This window comes from Neltuma alba, unplaced genomic scaffold, assembly GCF_004799145.2.
Source record: "Neltuma alba isolate B1F8T4 unplaced genomic scaffold, ASM479914v2 tig00006339_pilon, whole genome shotgun sequence".
NCBI lineage: Eukaryota > Viridiplantae > Streptophyta > Magnoliopsida > Fabales > Fabaceae > Neltuma > Neltuma alba.
The window spans coordinates 2,194-22,091 of NW_021634435.1; the positions used below are offsets into that span (position 1 = coordinate 2,194).

Consider the following 19,898-nt stretch of genomic DNA (forward strand, 5'->3'; position numbering starts at 1 on the left):
TTATGACAAAAAGATCCCTAGGTGGACCCCATGCACCCACAAGGAAAAAAATTTCAGAAAAAATTAATTAATTTTTTTTTAATTTAAGAAGGAAAAAAATTAAAAAAAATTTTCGGTCGGGTCGGTGTATCGACCCAACTTCTAGGGAGGATCCGGGTCCACAGAAGTGAAACGCTGTGTCTTGGCCAGCCCAAAACGACGCCGTTTTGGGCTGGTCAGGTCGTCCCTAACCTCCAGCCGGGTCGCCCCAGATCCGACGGGTCCGTCACGACCCATCATTTTCGAATCTTGATTTCTTCCTCCTCCGAGCTCCGTTTTATGCATTTTAGGTGTCTATGAACTCGTATTTTCGTGCTTTACAACTCTATGGGTTCATTTTCTTTAAAAAAAACATCATTTTTAATGACCTAAAAAACAGGATTATACAGCCGACGCTGGGGCTTTTGGGAAAAAGGATTTAGATCACGTTTTTGAACCTCAATGCATTACAGGTAATGTTTTTGAGCTTCAAATATATATACAGAGTGTGTATTTGAGTTTAAAAACACAAGCATATCGAATTTGAATGATATACGGGCATATTTGTGATGCAACGGAAAAAATGAGCGTGAATAATATATGCATACATATATTGAAAGCCTCAAGAACATCTCGGCTCTGATGCCAATGTTGAAAGAAAAAGACACTTGATCAAAAACATATCAGGTCGAGTCGGATCTTCTTAGCTCACGCTTAAGCTAGACTATGAAAGTCTAAGCTTTTAAGTGCACAGCAAAGCACCTCTTTGCAAGAAAGAAAATAAGAGATATATATATATATAGTAGGAAAGCTCTACTACTGGAGTGATTTGAACTGATGGGGGGAAGCCTCTATTTATAGCTTTTGTCAAGGATATTTTGGGTAGCATAAAAATATCTACTGAGCCCATCAGATAAAATCTGAGATAAGATATAATATATCCTTATCTCATAATATCATGATATTTGAATTTAAATCCAGAATCAATCACAATTAATTCTAAATATATATACTTAATATATATTTAATCTACACAATATAAATTAATTAATTTAATATAAATTAATTAGATTTATATCGTAACCGATTGGATATGATTCAGGGTATTTGACTAAGTCAAACATATCACAATATTTCTTGGATATTTGACTGATATATTCTCTTTATACCCGGTCAAATAATCTGGCCCATCAAGGGCGGATCCAAGCCCAAAATCTAACAGAAGTATTTTTAGATACTAAATATAAGTATTTCTTTTAACATGAATTTAAATTCTAGTTCGTCATGTTAGGAGTAATTAACTTTTTTTTTTTTTGGGCTGCTAGACTCAACCTCAAGAATAATCACTTTTGAGGACAGAATATTCACGGGGAAGGTGGTGTGGGCCTGGGCCTTTAAGCCCATGTAGCAGCTAGGGTAGGCTGGGCCTTTGAACGATGATAGGACATTGGAAATGCAATAATTTCAGGTGGATGTTAGGTGTTTTGATTTCCAAATTCCATCATAAAAGCCATATAACCCTCTTCCACTATGGTTTAGGTGGAAGCTAAATTTGAAGACTCATCACCAGCAAAGAACCATCCTGCACCCATATCAATACAAACTTATGTTTTACTAATTACGTTTAGGAACAAACACGAGGTAGATGGACTTTTTTTGTTGCTGTCAAATTAAGTATTTGGACCTGTGAGGTTGATTACATATAATCCACCCTTGTAGATTATGGCCCAAGCTTAATTGGATAAGTGGGGGAGATGGTCTTCTTGTCCCTCTCTTCTCCCTAATAGAAGAGTTAGTTTAACTTTTATTTTGATTTTAAATATAATATCTCAATTTACTTTGCTTATCATATTTATCCATTTTTTCTCAAGTAGTCATTGCAGTAATGCTAGTTCTAGCTAATATACTTGATTAATAAGGGTATTTTTAAGAAAGACAATACATATTTATTACAAATAATTAACTTAACTAATTTTCTTAATCTACTCAAATTAACCAACTACATCTTATATTAAGGATCAAAAGTAATATTAAAATATTAATCAAGGACGCTGGACTAAGCTTCAAGATGGACTTCACCCGCAAAATCAAGGACTTGAATCTCGAAGAAACAACTTCGAGTTTGAGCCTCGCGAACACTGCATGCAATATAATAACAGCAACAACAACAGAAAATTCAAAAATTACTACCATACTTTAATAACAATTGAAAACATTTAAAAAATAGAATATAATCATTTTTTATTTAAGATTTTGAAATTTCAGAAGTATTTTTTTAAAATTTATTATTATTGTTATTATTAATTAATAATAATAATAACAACAACAATGCGTGCTGGTTCATCAAAAAAAAATCGGCAAAACCAATGCTTAGCCGAACCTCGTATAAAATCCAAAGTACTCTTCGACGCCCTACCACGACATCTTTTCTAAAATGGGCAATGTGGGACTTCCACTTTCCACATAGTGCGATCCTATTCTTTCCGCCCATCCCATCACGGCATCACCTGCCTTTTTCTCTTTCAGATTTTTTTTTTTTTGGTTTTTCTTTTTTGGGGGTGGGGGGAGGTGCGGTTCCTCCCCAGGCGGCAATGGCCACAAGACATATATTGTAAGTTAGGACTATGCGTACACAATAACATTGCAAAGGTTGTAGAAAAATGGTGGAAAAGAGGGATGACGATGAAATTGATAAAGAATTATATTATTTTCTTGAAGCAGTTGAAAAGATAGATTTCAAAGAAAATGATATAAACTAGAATGGTATCGGATTCATCAATGAGAAGAATACTCATCATACCACGGAATGAGAGAAATTAAAAGGAAGATGTCTGTTTTAATGGCTTATAACTTCCATTTGTAATTTTTGTATGCTTCTTTAGTCATCGAAATAGATGATTTAATGAGTTCTCCACGCTTCATGCATGTTGTCCTTAGTAGTTTTAGTAATCTCCATTCTACCTTATATTCTTGTTTTCGACGCAAGATGGTTTGATATTGATGATTAGTAATTCTTTTTATTTTAAATACAAGAATTGATGGGAAGTTAGTTTTCATTCTAAATATAATGCTCCCCCGATCCTTAATATAAGACCTATTTAACTAATTTGATTAGATTAAAGAAGTTAGGTAAGTTAGTTAATTATAAGAAATGTGACACGTTTTTTCCAAAATACTATAATCATCTTTCTTAATAACTAATTTTTCACTTTTACTTGATTATGGTTGAAGGAGTATCCATAGGGGTAATTTAGAGAAAATTGATAAATATGATAAATGAGTCTTATATTTAGGACCAAAACCAACTCAACAATTGGATCATATATTAAGGATCGGAGGAGTATCTTAAATTATTTTGTCTTTTAAATTTATAATTTTTTTCAAAATTCCAATGTTATTTGTGTATATTAAATGTGGTTTTTAATCAACGGGATGTTTGATATTTAATTTTTTGAATAGAAATTGTATTGTACTCATTCAAATGATCAAATGATTCAAAAAAGGAAAAAAAATAACAGCAAGGTTAAATTACCTTTCCTCGTCAAGTGTCTGCCTCTTCATGGTGGTTAATTAAAGATAAAGATGTCTTATGGGCTAATTTGGCTAAATGATCTCTCATGGGATGCCTTATCTATGAACATAAGCGAAGAAAGCCTCCTAATTCCTATGAATAAGAAGTCTAATCTCATTAATAATCAGTAATTTTTTATGTCTAAGATAAAAGTTAGGTAATTAATTTGAAAAGATTAAAAAAATAAAAATTTTGTATTTATAAAAAGTGTTTTTTAATGTTTTGTATGTATAAAAAAAACACTTCTGATAATAATTATTCAAATACTCTTATTTTATCATAGCCAATTTTTTATAAAGTCTATTTTTTAAAAACCTATTCTCAAAAATAGTTTTTTTCAAGAAATTATCTTCTAAACCAAGTCACCTTACAAATTAGAATGACATTGTGTCAGAAGAAAACTCAGCTTGTTACGGAACATTTTTTTTTTTTTTTGCCCCAAAGAAATTATTTATCATCATCAAATGATGATTTGTGCTTTGGAGGAATGCGCTGGCCGCTGGGGATGAGATGACCACACTCAAAATAAAAGCAAAGACAGGGGAGGAGGAAAGGTTAGGTTTATTGAGATTGATGAAAGTGGCTGTGCTAAAGTGGGACCCACTGAGGATGGGAGGCAATTTTGGAGTGAGTGACAAACACGAGCACGCGCGTCCATTGTTGGCAGAAAAAGAAGGGTGCGTGAGGAAAGGTACAAAGTACGGAGGCCCATCATGCCAAACACGTGTCAGAATCCTGTGCCTCTCCTCAAGGGAGCGGTACGGATTCCATTCCATTGTGGGCTGGGGGCGATAAGGGAAAGCAACTTTGTACTATTAGGTGTAAGGCGTTGTACGATTTGCGGTGGGTGGTGGGGACTGTGTGTCGTGTGGCATCAATGAATGCCAACTATAAACCAAACATATGTATGATAAGTTGAGTTGCCTGCTGTAGGGAAAAGCTGTCTCTGGTTATTCTGTTTTTGTGTGTGTCTGAGAGAGATAAAGATGCGTTTTATCATTATTGAGACATGCGACAATGGAGCTTCACATGTTCTGCAATTCTGCTTTTATAGTTCCGTATCCGAATGTACTACTCCCGCATTAGTATTAAGGGAAAATGACAGAAAAAGGACTGTTGAAATTTGAAATGACAAAATGGGTATACAAATAACTGAAATGACCAAATGGGTATGGGGTATCAATCTGGAATTTTGTCAATTCGGTAGAAAGACTAAAATACCCTCAACCTCTCTGAAGATATGAACTGCAAAGAAAACAATAATATACCAGAAGAGAGAGAGGCTGAGAAGACGAAGCTAGAGCAAGGGTGGAAATCTGGAAAGAGGGAAAAGATAAGCAATTTTTCCGTTAAAACGCTAGTATCACCCGATTTCTTTGTTGCTGCATGCTCGAATGGGGATGGGTCTGTGAGTGTAGAGGGTTTGGATGAATAATTTGACCAGGACGAGAGAGTGACGCGTCGGAAATGGAAAAATGGTGACAAACAGTAAGCATGAGGTGGTCAGTGTTGTTAAATTCATTACTGAAATTGTAAAATCCTATATTTAAGTTGTCAATGGAGTAAGTGGGTGTGTGTATTTTTTGGGTGTTTCGAAAGATAAATGAAATTGATTATTGGGTAACTAAAATATTGATTTATGCTTCTTTGTTGCAGGTTAGCAGGCTTTGATGACATCTGACATTGGGTCTAACATTGAGGAGTAATTTTTTTGGTGTAAATAGAATAACTTTTGAACCCTTAATTTTTTGGGAGAATAGTTGATAGAGAGGTTATCCTTTTTGTAAATGATGTTAACTGGGTAGGATATGTTTGTAATCTGAATGACAAGGAAACATTAGGTGGTGGTTTAATCTTAATGTTAACTTGTCATTTGAATACAAGTTATGTAACTTCTGTCATAGGCGTACTGGTTTTTGGTAAATATTATCACTTCAGTAGTCAATTCCATTATACATGTAGTAAAGTCTGAATGTTAATATAAACATATCATGATGTTCTTCAGGTGTACTTGTATGCTATTTTGTCAACACATTTTTACCATTTGCTTAATTCCTCCAAGGGAGATGGCGGAAGTTGCCAATGGGCATGACCGGAGTGGTTAATTTGATTACAAATGTTGTTACTCACATTACAAATGTTGTTATTATCATTATCGGGGTAGTGAGTGGCTATGGCATGTCATCTTACAAGCATGTGTGTGTGTTCATTGCTGCTGGGGCTATTAATGCTTGAGGTTGCGGGATTCAAGTTTTGGAAATTTAGAAGCTGATATAATAGTGTTCAGAGACTGTTTAATGAATCTGAATTATATATTAGCATGTTCTGAAAGTGAAAATAATTTACAGATTATATATTATTGCTAGTTGAAATGTTTTGAAGGTTAAAAGCTGATTCAATACTTGTAAAATATTTGTATATATATGAGTATATGGGTTATTGCTTGTGAATTGATGCTTGTGAAATTAAAGTATCGAGGCATAAAACTGATTTTCCTTTTTTTTTTTTTAAAAAACTGTTGGTTTGAGGATTGAAGAGCTAGAGATTAAAAACTGATTTGGACATAATGATTTATGTCTCTAAGTGCTGAATTATGATTGTGCTGTTTGAATCAGATTGTTTTACAGCCTGTGAGCTCAAAGTAGGAGCTGAAAAATCAGTTTCAAGTTACTGAATTATGCATTCGTGTGGTGGCTAGTGAATCATGACCTTAATTCAAGACATGACAAAGTATTGAGCTTGTTTTCATCAAATGAAGCCACCACACTGACCAAAAGACAGCATCTGTGGTAGTAGTAAAGATTACGTAAATTAAACATATAGTATTTGTGAAAGTAGTGTTCAGATATTGTCAAAATACTTGACTTATGGTTGTAGGTTGTAAGTTATGATATTTGTTGGCTTAATTTAAATCTTTTTTGGAATAATTTCACTAAACAAGTAATGATAATTACAGCATGCATAATGAAAGTTGTAACTTCTGTCATGGCATTTGCAACTCAATTATTTGTACCCCAAATTACATCTATTTGGACCCAAATTTCACTACACACGTAATGGGATTAACAACATTCGTAATGCAAGTGACCACTTCCGTATTACCATTTGCAACTCGTTTATTTTAAACCAAAGTAACATGTATTTGGAGCCAATTTCACTACTCCGATAATGATAATGACAACATTTATAATATGAATTACAATTTTTGTAATGAGAGTTATCATCTCGCTATTGTTATTTGCAACTCGTTTATTTCAAACCCAAGTAATATATATTTGGAGCTAATTTCACACTCCTGATAATGATAATGACAAAATTTGTAATGTGAATTACAACTTTCGTAATGAGAGTTACAATTTTGCTATTTCCATTTGCAACTGGTTAATGTGAAATGAATTTAACATGTATTTGGAGCCATTTTACTACCCTAATAATGATAATGATAATATTTGTAACGTGAATTACAACTTTTGCAATAAGAGTTACTATCTCGCTATTGCCATTTGTTAACTCATTTCTTTCAAACCCAAATAACATCTATTTTCAGCCAATTTTACTACCCCAATAATGATAATAACAACATTTGTAATGTGAATAACAACATTTGTAATCAAATTAACCACTCCGGTCATGCCCATTGGCAACTTCCGCCATCTCCCTTGGAGGAATTAAGCAAATGGTAAAAATGTGTTGACAAAATAGCATACAAGTACACCTGAAGAACATCATGATATGTTTATATTAACATTCAGACTTTACTACATGTATAATGGAATTGACTACTGAAGTGATAATATTTACCAAAAACCAGTACGCCTATGACAGAAGTTACATAACTTGTATTCAAATGACAAGTTAACATTAAGATTAAACCACCACCTAATGTTTCCTTGTCATTCAGATTACAAACATATCCTACCCAGTTAACATCATTTACAAAAAGGATAACCTCTCTATCAACTATTCTCCCAAAAAATTAAGGGTTCAAAAGTTATTCTATTTACACCAAAAAAATTACTCCTCAATGTTAGACCCAAGTCAGATGTCATCAAAGCCTGCTAACCTGCAACAAAGAAGCATAAATCAATATTTTAGTTACCCAATAATCAATTTCATTTATCTTTCGAAACACCCAAAAAATACACACACCCACTTACTCCATTGACAACTTAAATATAGGATTTTACAATTTCAGTAATGAATTTAACAACACTGACCACCTCATGCTTACTGTTTGTCACCATTTTTCCATTTCCGACGCGTCACTCTCTCGTCCTGGTCAAATTATTCATCCAAACCCTCTACACTCACAGACCCATCCCCATTCAAGCATGCAGCAACAAAGAAATCGGGTGATACTAGCGTTTTAACGGAAAAATTGCTTACCTTTTCCCTCTTTCCAGATTTCCACCCTTACTCTAGCTTCGTCTTCTCAGCCTCTCTCTCTTCTGGTATATTATTGTTTTCTTTGCAGTTCATACCTTCAGAGAGGTTGAGGGTATTTTAGTCTTTCTACCGAATTGACAAAATTCCAGATTGATACCCCATACCCATTTGGTCATTTCAGTTATTTGTATACCCATTTTGTCATTTCAAATTTCAACCGTCCTTTTTCTGTCATTTTCCCTAGTATTAAATATACAAATTAGTTTAAATTTGTACTCTTTTAATCTTTAATATAAAACTTTTTAAACTAATTTAATTAGATTAAAAGAATTAAATAAATTAATTAATTATAAGAAATATAAAATATTTTTTTAAAATATTATAATCATTTTTCTTAATATTCTTCTTCCTTCATTTATTTGATTATGGTTGAAGGAGTTTCCATATGAGTAATTTAAAAAAAATTGATAAATATAAAAAATAAATATTATATTTAGGAACAAAATTAATTTAACAATTAGGTAATATATTAAGAATTAAAAAAGTATATTTTTTTAAGCATAGATATCCTTCTATTGGACATGTTTGAGTTAATATTGAAGTTATTGTTTAATACTAAATGTAAAAAGTTATTTTAACGAGGATTCGAATATTAATTAATCATATTATAAATATTAGTTTCTTTTATTAGACTTAATCCTTATTATTTATTTAAAACCAACTATTTATATTTAAGCCCAGACTAACCTACCATTTATACTAAATTTTTAACTATTTTAATACAAAAAATTTATTTTCAAAGGAATTTTTTAATCAGTGATGCAGCATTCAAGAATCATGATATGATTAATCAATCATTAGATTAATTTCTAGTTATACCTAACTTTGTAATTTTAAGAAAAGATTATAATTTATTTTTTTAATAAAATAATCTCACAACTACAGTCAAATTCAACTATTATTATCTCAAATCGATGTTAATTATACACATAACTTTGCTCCAAACCTAGCTGTTGATTAAAGTTTTTCTAATTTGTAGTTAACTAAAGTAGAAGTCCTCAATTTGCCTTATTAATATGGATGAGTTTACCTTAATCCTTGTGGATCAAATAATTATGTTGGATTTTATATAAAAAAAGATTAAATTAGGAGTGTTATTCCAAGTTGGTGAACTCAATAATACCCAAGTTAATTTTATGATAATAACACATGCAGTATGATTATATCAGTTATTTAATTTCTCACATAACATGATGAATTCATAATCATATAAAAATGAATTATCAACATATAACTACATCAAATAAAATCTAAATCCTTCAAAATCCCAATTTTCTAACGTCACAGTTCCATATTCTAGTTTTTTAGTGGTAGTAAAAATAATAAGGCAGTATGGTTTAATTAATTTTATAAAGTATGTTTTTAATCGTCACGCGCGTGGTTACAATTTTAAATTGCTAACAAAAAAACAAAATCAAATGCTACTATTTTAAAATTATTTTTCCTTTTAAAAGTTATACTTAATATATTAATCTTTGAAAACCAAAAAAGAGTACTAGATTTATAGCATAAAAAGACATATTGGCACAATAAAAAAACATAAAAAAATATACTTAGTTATGATATTTACTATAAAATCATGTTGACTAATTTGAAAAGATTAAAAAAATTAAATAATTTCATTAAAGTATTATTTTTCTTTTTATTTTTCAAACTAATTTATTTGACTTATAAAATAATATACTACTATAATCTAATAATACATGTGAGTATTTCAAAAAGTTCATGTAACATATATTATAATTAAGTGATTGTTTAACTTTTATAGTTTTTTTTGAATTAATGAACTAAGTCTTATACTACCTCCGATCCTTAATATAAGATCTTGTTTGACTTTTATTTTGGTTCTAAATATAAGACTCTAATCTATTTTGTTTCTTGTATTTATATATATTTTTTACCAATATAGTCTTTTTAACAATAGTATTTCTAACTAATACACTTTATTAGTAAAAATATTTAAAAAAACAATACCTATTTATTACAAATAACTAAATTAACTTCTTTTCTCAATCTTCTTAAATTAGTCAATTAGTTTTTATAATTAGGATCAGAGAGATAGTATGAAATAAGAAACTTAGTGTATCATAAATTAAAAAAGAGAATAAATGTGCACTTTTACTTCCGATTATTGCTCATAATAATGATGATGATAATATCGCTGATAACACAAACAAAATTTCCAAATATTCGCCCAGACACAGTTGCGGCAACAAGCAAAGCGTGTGATAAGTAAATGGAAATCACAAACGCCTCGTGATTCTGGGACCCACCAGATCCACCCCCCGCGAAATTACAAGAAAGCCATCGCAGGTAATTTTCCATCCACATGTTGGGAAATTTTCTCGCGCGAGAAAATAAGAAACGAAAAGGGCAAAAAATAGATGCAGTGATTCAGTCAGAAGTAACAAACAAGCGAATGTGATCCAGAAACGTCAGATTCTGAGGCCTATCTTTGCGCTTCACATAACCTTTCGCCTCTTTCTCGGTGTAACATTCAAACCCTCTCTTTTCATTCTTCTTCCACAGCTCCACCGCGTAGCTTTTGTGTGCGAAGTACGCCTCCACCGCGCACGTCAGCCCCGATGATCCGTCTCCGTCACCGATATTATCGTTCTCGATCGATCGGAATTCCACCTCACCATCGCCGTCGTTCTCGGCCGGATCACGCAACACCACAATCGGCAAGCGCTCGTAGTGGCCGCGCGTGGTGCCTTCGAGCTCGTCCATTTTGGCAAGTCCACGCGCCGTCACGGCGTAAAGCTCGCCTCGGACATGATGACCCGATCCGACGAAGTTCAGAAGGAAGGGGACTCGGTAGGGCCCACAGACAAGCGGGTATTTGTTAGCCGTGCGGAAGACGCCAACGAAGGCGGCGTCGCCGGAGCGGATGAGATCTTGAAGGAGAACATGGTTAGAGAAGCCGCGCTTCAAGGTTCCGTAAGTGAATATGAGAGTTCGTTTATCGTCTGCTTCTGCTACCATTTTCTCTCTCTTCTGGTTGATGTCGCAGTGGCTAGAGAGAGAAACGAGGAAGAAGAAGGGGGAGGAGGGAGCAAACTGTGATTGTGTTGTGCGAATGAGAAGAAGGGAGATGAGAGATTGAGAAGTGAAAGAGAGTAGAATATAATGAGAGATATTTGGCGGACGATAGGATCTTGAAGGAGCTAGAGTCCTTATATAGGGAGATGGGGAGATTAATTTCCAGACCCACACTTAGTTAAAGTTAAATATTTTGAAATAAAACATATGTAAAGATAATAATACTCGCTGCGTTTTTTTTTTCAAGAGACCATTAACTAAATAACGAGATAAAAATTTGATTAAAATTAGTTAGAAACAATAAATATGTAAAAAAAATATAATTTATTTTTAAAAATATCTTTATTTATAAAAAAAAAATGTAAGTGGAAGGGAGAATGATGAGTGAAAAATGAGATGGGAGAATAAATATGAAAAACAAAAGACAAGAAAGATATGTAATTAATTGAGGGTAAATAAAAAAAAATATATTAAATATATAAACACCTTCAAAATGTCTCTTATAAAAAGAAACATGCTCTTTTAAAGAAGTGGGTTTTATAAATAGAAACGGGAGAGGGTATGTTGTTAAACAGTAAAAGACATAACAAGTTGTTATTAGATCTATTAACATTTAAAAAATATTTTTAGATTATTTAATTAACATATTTAATTTAAAAGGGTTATGTGATGTGCGGGTCATGAATTATTTGTTAAATTTTGATATTAGTTAGATGGCAACTCTTCTTTGGGTAGTTGGTTTTGGGTAGTTGGTATCTTATGTTCAAAGATGAAGGTAGAAATAAATACTTCTCCGGCTTTAAATATAAGACCTATCTTGTACTGTAAACTCATTTTGTAGTGTAATTTACACTACAAGATGGGTCTTACATTTAGAACTAGAGGAATATTTCAGTACTTTATTATGATACTCCTCCGGTCCTAATTATAAGACCCAATTGACTTATTTGAGGAGATTAAGGAAGTAAGTTAAGTTGGTTATTTATAATAAATAAGTGTTTTCATTCTTAAAATATCCTTACTAATTAAGTATATTGACTAAAACTATCATTATTAGAAGGATTATCTTGGAAAAAAATGCATAAATATAAGAGACAAAATGGATTGGGGTCTTATAATTAGGACCAAATAAAAAGTCAAATGGGATCTTATAATAAGGACCGGAGGAGTATTAAAATGTCGTGTAAATTGACCTTCATCATCAAATTTACTTGTTTTTACTATCATATAAAAATATTGGTAACTATTTTTATAGTAAATACTTCTTTAGTCCTATTTATAGAATAAATTTTTTTTTTAATCCTGTTTATAAGTAGAAAGAGAAATTTTTTATATATAAATATATAATTTTACCTTTTATTTATTATTGTGTTTTTCTTTCCAGTATTATTGTATTGGTTTTGTTCTCATAAGGTATTATAATATATACTCCATTCATTTCAAAATATAAGGTAAATTTGATCCATTTATGTTTATCAAAAAATTAGTTAAAATCAGTTTAAAATAATAAATGTATAAGATATGTATTTTTTTTCAAATATGTCCTTATTAATGAAGAGAATAAGTGAAAAATACAATAAATAAGTTAAAGAATATAATAAATGAATTAAAGAAAAAAGAAAATAGATAAGGGATAAAATTAGAAAATAACTTATTAAATGCTTGAACAAAAATGAATATTATCTTATAAAAAAACCAAGCCCCTCCAATAAAATTTATTTTATATTTTAAACTAGATGAAGTATTAAATAGGGATAAGATTGAAAAGTTTTTAATTTTAAATGAGAGTGACTTAAGTCTTTTTTTTGTGTGTAAAACTTGTTAGAAGTGACTCAAAAATACTTAAATAGAATGAAAAGAGTAATTTAAAGGAGATAGTTTTGGGATCATATAATATATTTTAAGATTCGAATATTAAAATATTAATATTTACATATACAATAATAATATCGTGTATTTTTCTAATTAAAACATAAAACAAACGAAGGAATTCACAAAAAGCTTAAAATAAAAGCTGGCAAAAGAAAGCTTAAAATAAAAATCTGATGCGATTTTTTTAAAAAAAATCTCTTTATTTTATGAATGCTAGTGGATTTTAAATTCTCTTAGATGCATGAATATTTTAATATGAATGCTAGGGGATTTTAAATTCTCTTAGATTCATGAATCTTTTAAAGCTTGAACTGACCTAATAAGTCATGGTAGCTCAAAAACGTTCTTTTTCATTCTATTGCGCCAGCAAGTGAAAAACGTCCTTAACAGAAGCTGAAGGGATGTGTTAAATTAAATTTTTTTTAAAAATTATATATGTCACTTATCTCTTTTAAAATTCGATTGAGTTCCTCAGGTACAACTCTTATAATAATTTAAAAAAATTAGTTCTTATATTTGATAAAGTTCTTTTTTCAACATTTGATTGAGTTAACGTGATACCGCTCATATTATAATATAAATATCAGGTTTTTACTGACTCAAGATTTGGGCTATAGTCACTTAAATAAAGGATTAGGGGTTTGAATCCTACTATTTGTGTACGTAGGTATTTAGTTGAGAGATGTTTATCTTTGGGAAAATTGTAGTGAGATGCTAAAAAGAAAAATAATTATTAAAAGTCTTAACGACAAATAAACAACTGAAACCTATTATTATTTTTTATTCTAAAACCTGTCATTATAATTTGTTCAGCTGTTATGTGATTTTTTGTGAATATATTCTTTACTTAAGATTTTATTGCAATTCTCTCTTGATATTGTACTCTTAATATCCCATAGAAAATAATATCTGCGGTTGATGTGGTTTTCACCTTTTGCATTCACCAAAACAATTAAGCTCTTTATTTGATATAGTAAAAAAATATTGTTTTGATTGATTTTAATTTTCTCCCATATCATAAAATTAAGTTTTGTTTATACTTAATATAAATATAACGTGAAGGTTGCTTTCTCATTAGTCAAAAACATTAAAAAAAAAGTATAAATCATACCCTGAGAAACTTAAAACACAGAGAGAAGTTAGCTTTCTAAAGTCAAAGGCATGATCAACCTCTTGAAACTCCAAAATTTATCAGTCTTATTTCAGCATTGTATTTTATATTGCTAGTTCATGCCAACAACTCCAGTAGAACGTCCCCACTAAACAAAATTAGAAAAGTCATACTTAAGGATGTAAATTTTCAAAATTTTATATAAGACAAATCACTACAACATTTTAAAGGTACCACTAGTAAATTTAAAAAGAATTGTTACTATTTTTCTGGCCTCTATGAAGCCCCACTAAGAACATTAAGCTAATCTTTTACGCAACTTAAAGGGTAATCTTAGCCAATCAACTTAATTTGGCGTGATTAATGGCAAAAATTTTCATTTTTTAAGTAGTTGGAGATTTGATTCTCAATCTTTATATATCCATGACCAAAATTTAGTTTACTTTTTATATCCCGATAAAGATTAGTTTTTCAGGCTCATTGAAAATAATTACGTTTTTTAATATACTACCTTCAGTTCCTAATATGAGATTAGTTGACTAATTTGAGTATATTAAGAAAATTAGTTAAGTTAGTTATTTGTGATAAATAGATCTTGTTTTTTTAAAATATTTTTACTAATCAAGTGTATTAGCTAAAACTACAATTATTACAAGGAGTACCTTAAAAAAATGGATAAATATGAGAGACAAAATCAATTGAGGTCTTATATTTAAGACCAAAATAAAGTCCAAACAAGCTCTTATATTAAGCATTGGAGGTAGTATTTTAACTAAAAAATTTAAGATTTGGGTCCTAAAAAATAATTTCCCTCAAGGCCTTAACAAAATCACTTGAAAACCAGATTCCAATAAAAAAAAAAACTACTAGAAATTTTTTTCACTGATCATGACCAACAGATATATTATTTTTTGGTTACTTAAATACTCCAAAATAAACTAAGCTGCTAATGATGATAGTATGTGAATGCTCTTCTTTTGGGCCAACGGTTCAGTGACGCTACTCTAATTCCTTATTATAAAGTATTTCTTAGAGTTCATTCCACAAACCCAACTTGATTAATGAACTTTCCCTTTTTCTTTTTGTCTTAGCGTACAATATGTTGACAACAATACTTCATTCCACCATGGCTTGCTCAACAAGCACTCTTCCATTCATTCTTTGAACTTCAAGTACCCATCAACATTGCAGTCAAATATGTATAAATACTTGAGCATGACATGATCCGCAATTATTGAACAATATTTTATGGCAATGCATAATAAATTCTTTTGCCAGGTCAGCTGTTGTTCTTTTTTTTTTTTTTAAATGATTCTAGAATCTCTCTTCTCTATGACAGATCCACATTCAAAGCTAATTAGAGCAATGATTTATAGGGATGCTTGGATTAGCTTTTTTTCAAAAGTGATTTTAGAGTTCAAAGTAAAGTATGTGCGAATAGTTTTGTCTTGATTATATGAAATCATTTTTTTTATATGCTTTTTGGAGTTTCTAAACATCCTATCTTATTTCCCCTCCGGCCTCCGCCCAACTCCTCGCCATACAGGAGAGGAGTCTCTCTACTTCTCATCCACTTCTTATCTCAATTATTCTCTCCTGTTTAAAATATAAAATAAATTTTATCTGTTTATCAAAAAAATAGTTAAAATAATTTTAAAACAATAAATATATAAGGTGTGCATTTTATTTAAAAAAATCTAAGCCTTTCCAACAAAATTTAACTTATATTTTGAGCCAGATTATTAAAATTGTAATTTAAAGGGTCCAGATTCTATATTATATAAAATAATCTTATAAAATATTTTTATTATCGTTCTCAATTTAATTTTATTTATTTTTTTTAGAATTTAATACTTAATTTATAATTTTATAAAATATAAAATATAGATTGTTCAAATTGTAATTTTATACTCCCTCCGTTCCTTATTATAAGAGACAAATAACCGAAGCACGTTGATCAAAAAAACAGTTAAAATTAGTTAAGAACAATTAATGTGTAAAAAGTATAATTTTTTTCCAAAAATACCCTCATTAATAAGGAGAGAGAGCATGAGAAAAAACAATTAAATTATTAAAAGAAAGAGAAATGGGAGGGAGAGAGAGTGTGAGTTGGAGATAATAAATATGGGTAAAATAGTAAATCAACACAAAAAAGTAGAGACAACTTGTAAGTGTCTCTTATATATAGAAACATGCCATAAACATTAATGTCTCTTATAAAGGAACGGAGGGAGTAATTGATAAGGGGAAGTGGATGAAAAGTTAGAAATAGAGGGGAAGGGAAGCGGAGAAATCCTCCTCCCTCTCTCTTTATGTATGTATATGCAAGTGGCGGAGTAATGATGTGTTGTGGCACATGGCAACATCTGGAAGCAGCCGCCAAGTTTGAATATAAAAGTCAATTTCACTGCTGAAGATGAGAAGCTCGTTGTCTTCATTAGCGAAACAAAATAGCCCCAACGGATTTTGCTTTTTTGGTTTCAGGTTAATTTTTTAAGTTTTCTGCTTTCATCATGCTCTTCAGTCTTGCTTCCTAAGTCGAAATTGATCAATAATATGTATAATTTTTATAATATATATTACTACTTTTAGTTTTTAATATAAGAATTAATTTGACTTTTAGTTAAATAATAAATATAAGACTCACATTTATTTTGTCTCTCATATGAATTTATTTTTTTTAAGATAGTCTTTATAATAGTTCTAACTAATGCATATGATTAATAACGGTATTTTATAGGAAAAACAATACCTATTTATTACGAATAACCAATTTAACTAATTTTTTTATTATATTCAAATTAGTTAATTAGTTTTTTTAAATTAAGTATTGAAAGTAGTAATATATATTGATTAATATTAATATCGATAACGACTCCAAAGCAAATCATATTTCTATTTTTTATTTTCATTTTGAGTATGCCCAGGCAACAATAACAAGTTTTATTGTCACTTAATAATTGCCAGAACACAGAGGCGTTCGCCCCGCAGAGGAATATGGGGTGGCTGTTTTAGCTCAGTGCTGCTCAAACCTCATTTCCGGAGCCGTCGGTCTCCAAAATGAAAGGCTTGGAAAAGTCGGGTGGGGCCAATCCCGGCGCCCGAACCGGTTGGCGTCTCAATCCTTCAGGAGCTTGTTGGGCCAGCTTTGGCCATTGGAATCCACTTCTTTTGCCCAAGAGAGCTTTGTTAGTGGGCTTGCACTTCGCACATAACTTGAAATGGGAAAATTACATTCTGGCATCGAATTAAGAGATTTTATCTTTGTAAGGTCCCTTGAAACGTTCAAATTAATCTCAAGTTTCAAGGAACCCGTGAGTAGAAGACTGCAGTTGTGAATTGATCATCTTACCCTTGTTGATACGTAAATTGTCACTCTTAGCACCCTCCATTGTCAATTTCAACTTCTTTATTTGTCAATTATGCTTATGCAGATTGTCACTTTGAATTGCAAAATTGAAAATAACGACATTTGAATGCCCCTATAGCCCACACAAAATCATCATGTTTCGTGCCAAAATCACTAGTGCCCAGAATAAACTTGATCTTGGTTGAATCAACCCATCCTTCAACATTACTCTTCAGTAGTAACTCTGTTAAATTTGTGCTTTAATAATTTTTTTGGTTAGATTATAGAATATATAGTTTATACATTAATATCTTATGTACTTATAAATTAATGCCTTTTTAATTTAAATATTACTCTTTTCAAGGTTATATATGGATATCTTTTGTATCTTTTAATTAAATTATATTATCTTAATCATGATCGGGTTAATCTCCGTTTAACCATGGTTTTATCCCAATCATATATTCAAATAAGATAGAACCGGTATAGGTTAATGAGTTATACTCTAATACTGGTTTGTGAGTTGTGTTTCTTTTAGTTGTTGTTGGTTTTGTTTCTTTTGGTTAGATGTGAGATATATCGGTATTGCTAGGTTTTATTGAGTATTTTCTTTGGCTTCATCTATTGGTAACCGTATGTTTGTGGTAAAAAAATAAAGTTGACTGTTTTTAAGAAAACATAACTTTCATTATGAGAACCCCAATATCGATCAACGATGAACTTATACAAGTGAGGTTGAAAAAACATAACAACTATAAAACTCAAACTACGAGGGTATACGCTTACACATATTATTGCAAACAGAAAAAGAAAATAAAAACATTAAAAATCACACATAAAAGCTTTTAAAATAAAAGCGAAGCAGGTTGGTGTTCTTTGAACAACCCAAGACTAGCACCTAACTTTAGTGGTTCAAATTCGTCCTTTGGTACTCCATGGGACGAGTGGCCTTTCGTCTAGGGGCAGGAATAGGCCAAATACTAGACAATGTGGGACCAAGGAATGTGGGGAGCTGTGTGACAACCAAAAGGATGATCCCCAGTGACAAAAATATATAAGAGGGAAGTGCATTGTCCAATTTTCGACCGTCATCATTGAGAGCGAAGAAATCAGCAGCACAGAAAGAGACCCAAAGACAAACAATGGAGACGAACATGAAGTACATACCAAAGTAAAGTTTGCAAGGAACGTATCTCCAAGAGCGAACGGATTGGGAACGAGAAGCAGCAACAGAAAGGAAGCAGATGGTGGAAATGAGGGAGAACAAGAAGGCTAATAATGAAGATACTGCAAAAATTTTGAATACGGCCTTGTTTCTAAGGATTGCATAGCCCTTATAAGCATCATAACTGCCAGGCAAACTGGTACGTGTGGCGAAAGCCACTGATGCAACTAGGGTTGACACCACAGAACATGCTTGTGAGGTTTTAGATGCCCACTTTCCTTCGCTTTTCATAAGTTCCTTGTGACTCTCTCTGAAGATGTCATCTGGGGTCTCCATTTTCCTATTGTATCTCTCCAAGAGACCATGGGGCATTGAATTCTTCACAAACTGTGTCAAATAAATCTTTGAAATAATGGTCTACTTTAATTTATGGGTTAAGATGCAAATTCATCTTAGGAGCTTTTTGCTCATGAGCATTGTTGCCCCAGAAATTTTTTTCTTTTGAGTTCAATGTCACCCCGAAAGTTTCAAAACATAGCAATGTTAACTCAACTTTATTAAAATATTAGCGTTGATAGTTAAAAAATGACTTTTCTTGTTAATAACACTACTCCACTCCATTTGAATACTTATGGGGAAAATTTGAACCTTAGAAAAAGTTTTGGGTGATATTCAATATTTTAATTTTCGTGTGACCTCATCACTAGAAAATGCAGAGATACGCACCTCGAACCAATTGATTTCCCTTAATATGGTGAGTGCTTCCCCAGGATTGAGCCAATCGAGCTCAACTCCAAGCTTTGCTGCCAAGTGCAGGGCATTATTTCCTTGTTTATCTACTTGCCGAAACAGACTTTCAGTTAGCCCTTTTGTTTGCACAAAACCTGAATACTTCCGTCTGCCTATATTCCACTGCTAGAAGAACTATACTCTTTTCCTCAGCATTTACATCTTTAATCCTTGACGGAAATAATTCTAAAATTTTTTCCACCATTTCTGTAATACCTTTTTAGTGGCAATCATTAGAGGTGTCTCAATGTTATTGTTCCAGACACAGATGTTGCCATTGAGTCCATCTCTACATATCCGCCAATGCCATTCATAGTCCAAATCAAACCACAAAAAATTAGTTTATAATTCCAAGGTTTTTGTCGCCGCAAAAATATACTCATAGTATTGACCACTATCATTATATATCATGGTAAATATACGACTATCATTGCTGAAGTGCATATATACATATATATATTATCAGGTCTATATATATATATATATGTATATGTATGTATGTGCTAGGAACAATGAGTATAAAAGATTTAATATG

At 31.4% G+C, this 19,898-nt stretch overlaps 2 protein-coding genes across 2 annotated transcripts; both read right to left on the reverse strand.

Annotated features, from left to right (window-relative positions):
* Positions 1 to 10,146: 10,146 nt before the first annotated feature.
* Positions 10,147 to 11,245, reverse strand: LOC114750167 (putative gamma-glutamylcyclotransferase At3g02910). Its single transcript, XM_028938714.1, has one exon. The coding sequence runs from the start codon at positions 11,018 to 11,020 to the stop codon at positions 10,430 to 10,432; it is 591 nt and encodes a 196-aa protein (XP_028794547.1). The 5' UTR covers positions 11,021 to 11,245; the 3' UTR covers positions 10,147 to 10,429.
* Positions 11,246 to 18,276: 7,031 nt separating this feature from the next.
* LOC114750162 (uncharacterized) lies at positions 18,277 to 19,566 on the reverse strand. Its single transcript, XM_028938710.1, has 2 exons — positions 19,301 to 19,566; positions 18,277 to 18,961 (listed from the first exon to the last, which is right to left on the reverse strand). The coding sequence occupies exon 2, from the start codon at positions 18,944 to 18,946 to the stop codon at positions 18,314 to 18,316; it is 633 nt and encodes a 210-aa protein (XP_028794543.1). The 5' UTR covers positions 18,947 to 18,961; positions 19,301 to 19,566; the 3' UTR covers positions 18,277 to 18,313.
* Positions 19,567 to 19,898: the final 332 nt, after the last annotated feature.

What these genes read in the sequence shown, in the direction of transcription:
- LOC114750162 (XM_028938710.1), bottom strand. Translation starts at nt 18,946, where the DNA reads ATGCCCCATGGTCTCTTGGAGAGATACAATAGGAAAATGGAGACCCCA.
- LOC114750167 (XM_028938714.1), bottom strand. Translation starts at nt 11,020, where the DNA reads ATGGTAGCAGAAGCAGACGATAAACGAACTCTCATATTCACTTACGGA.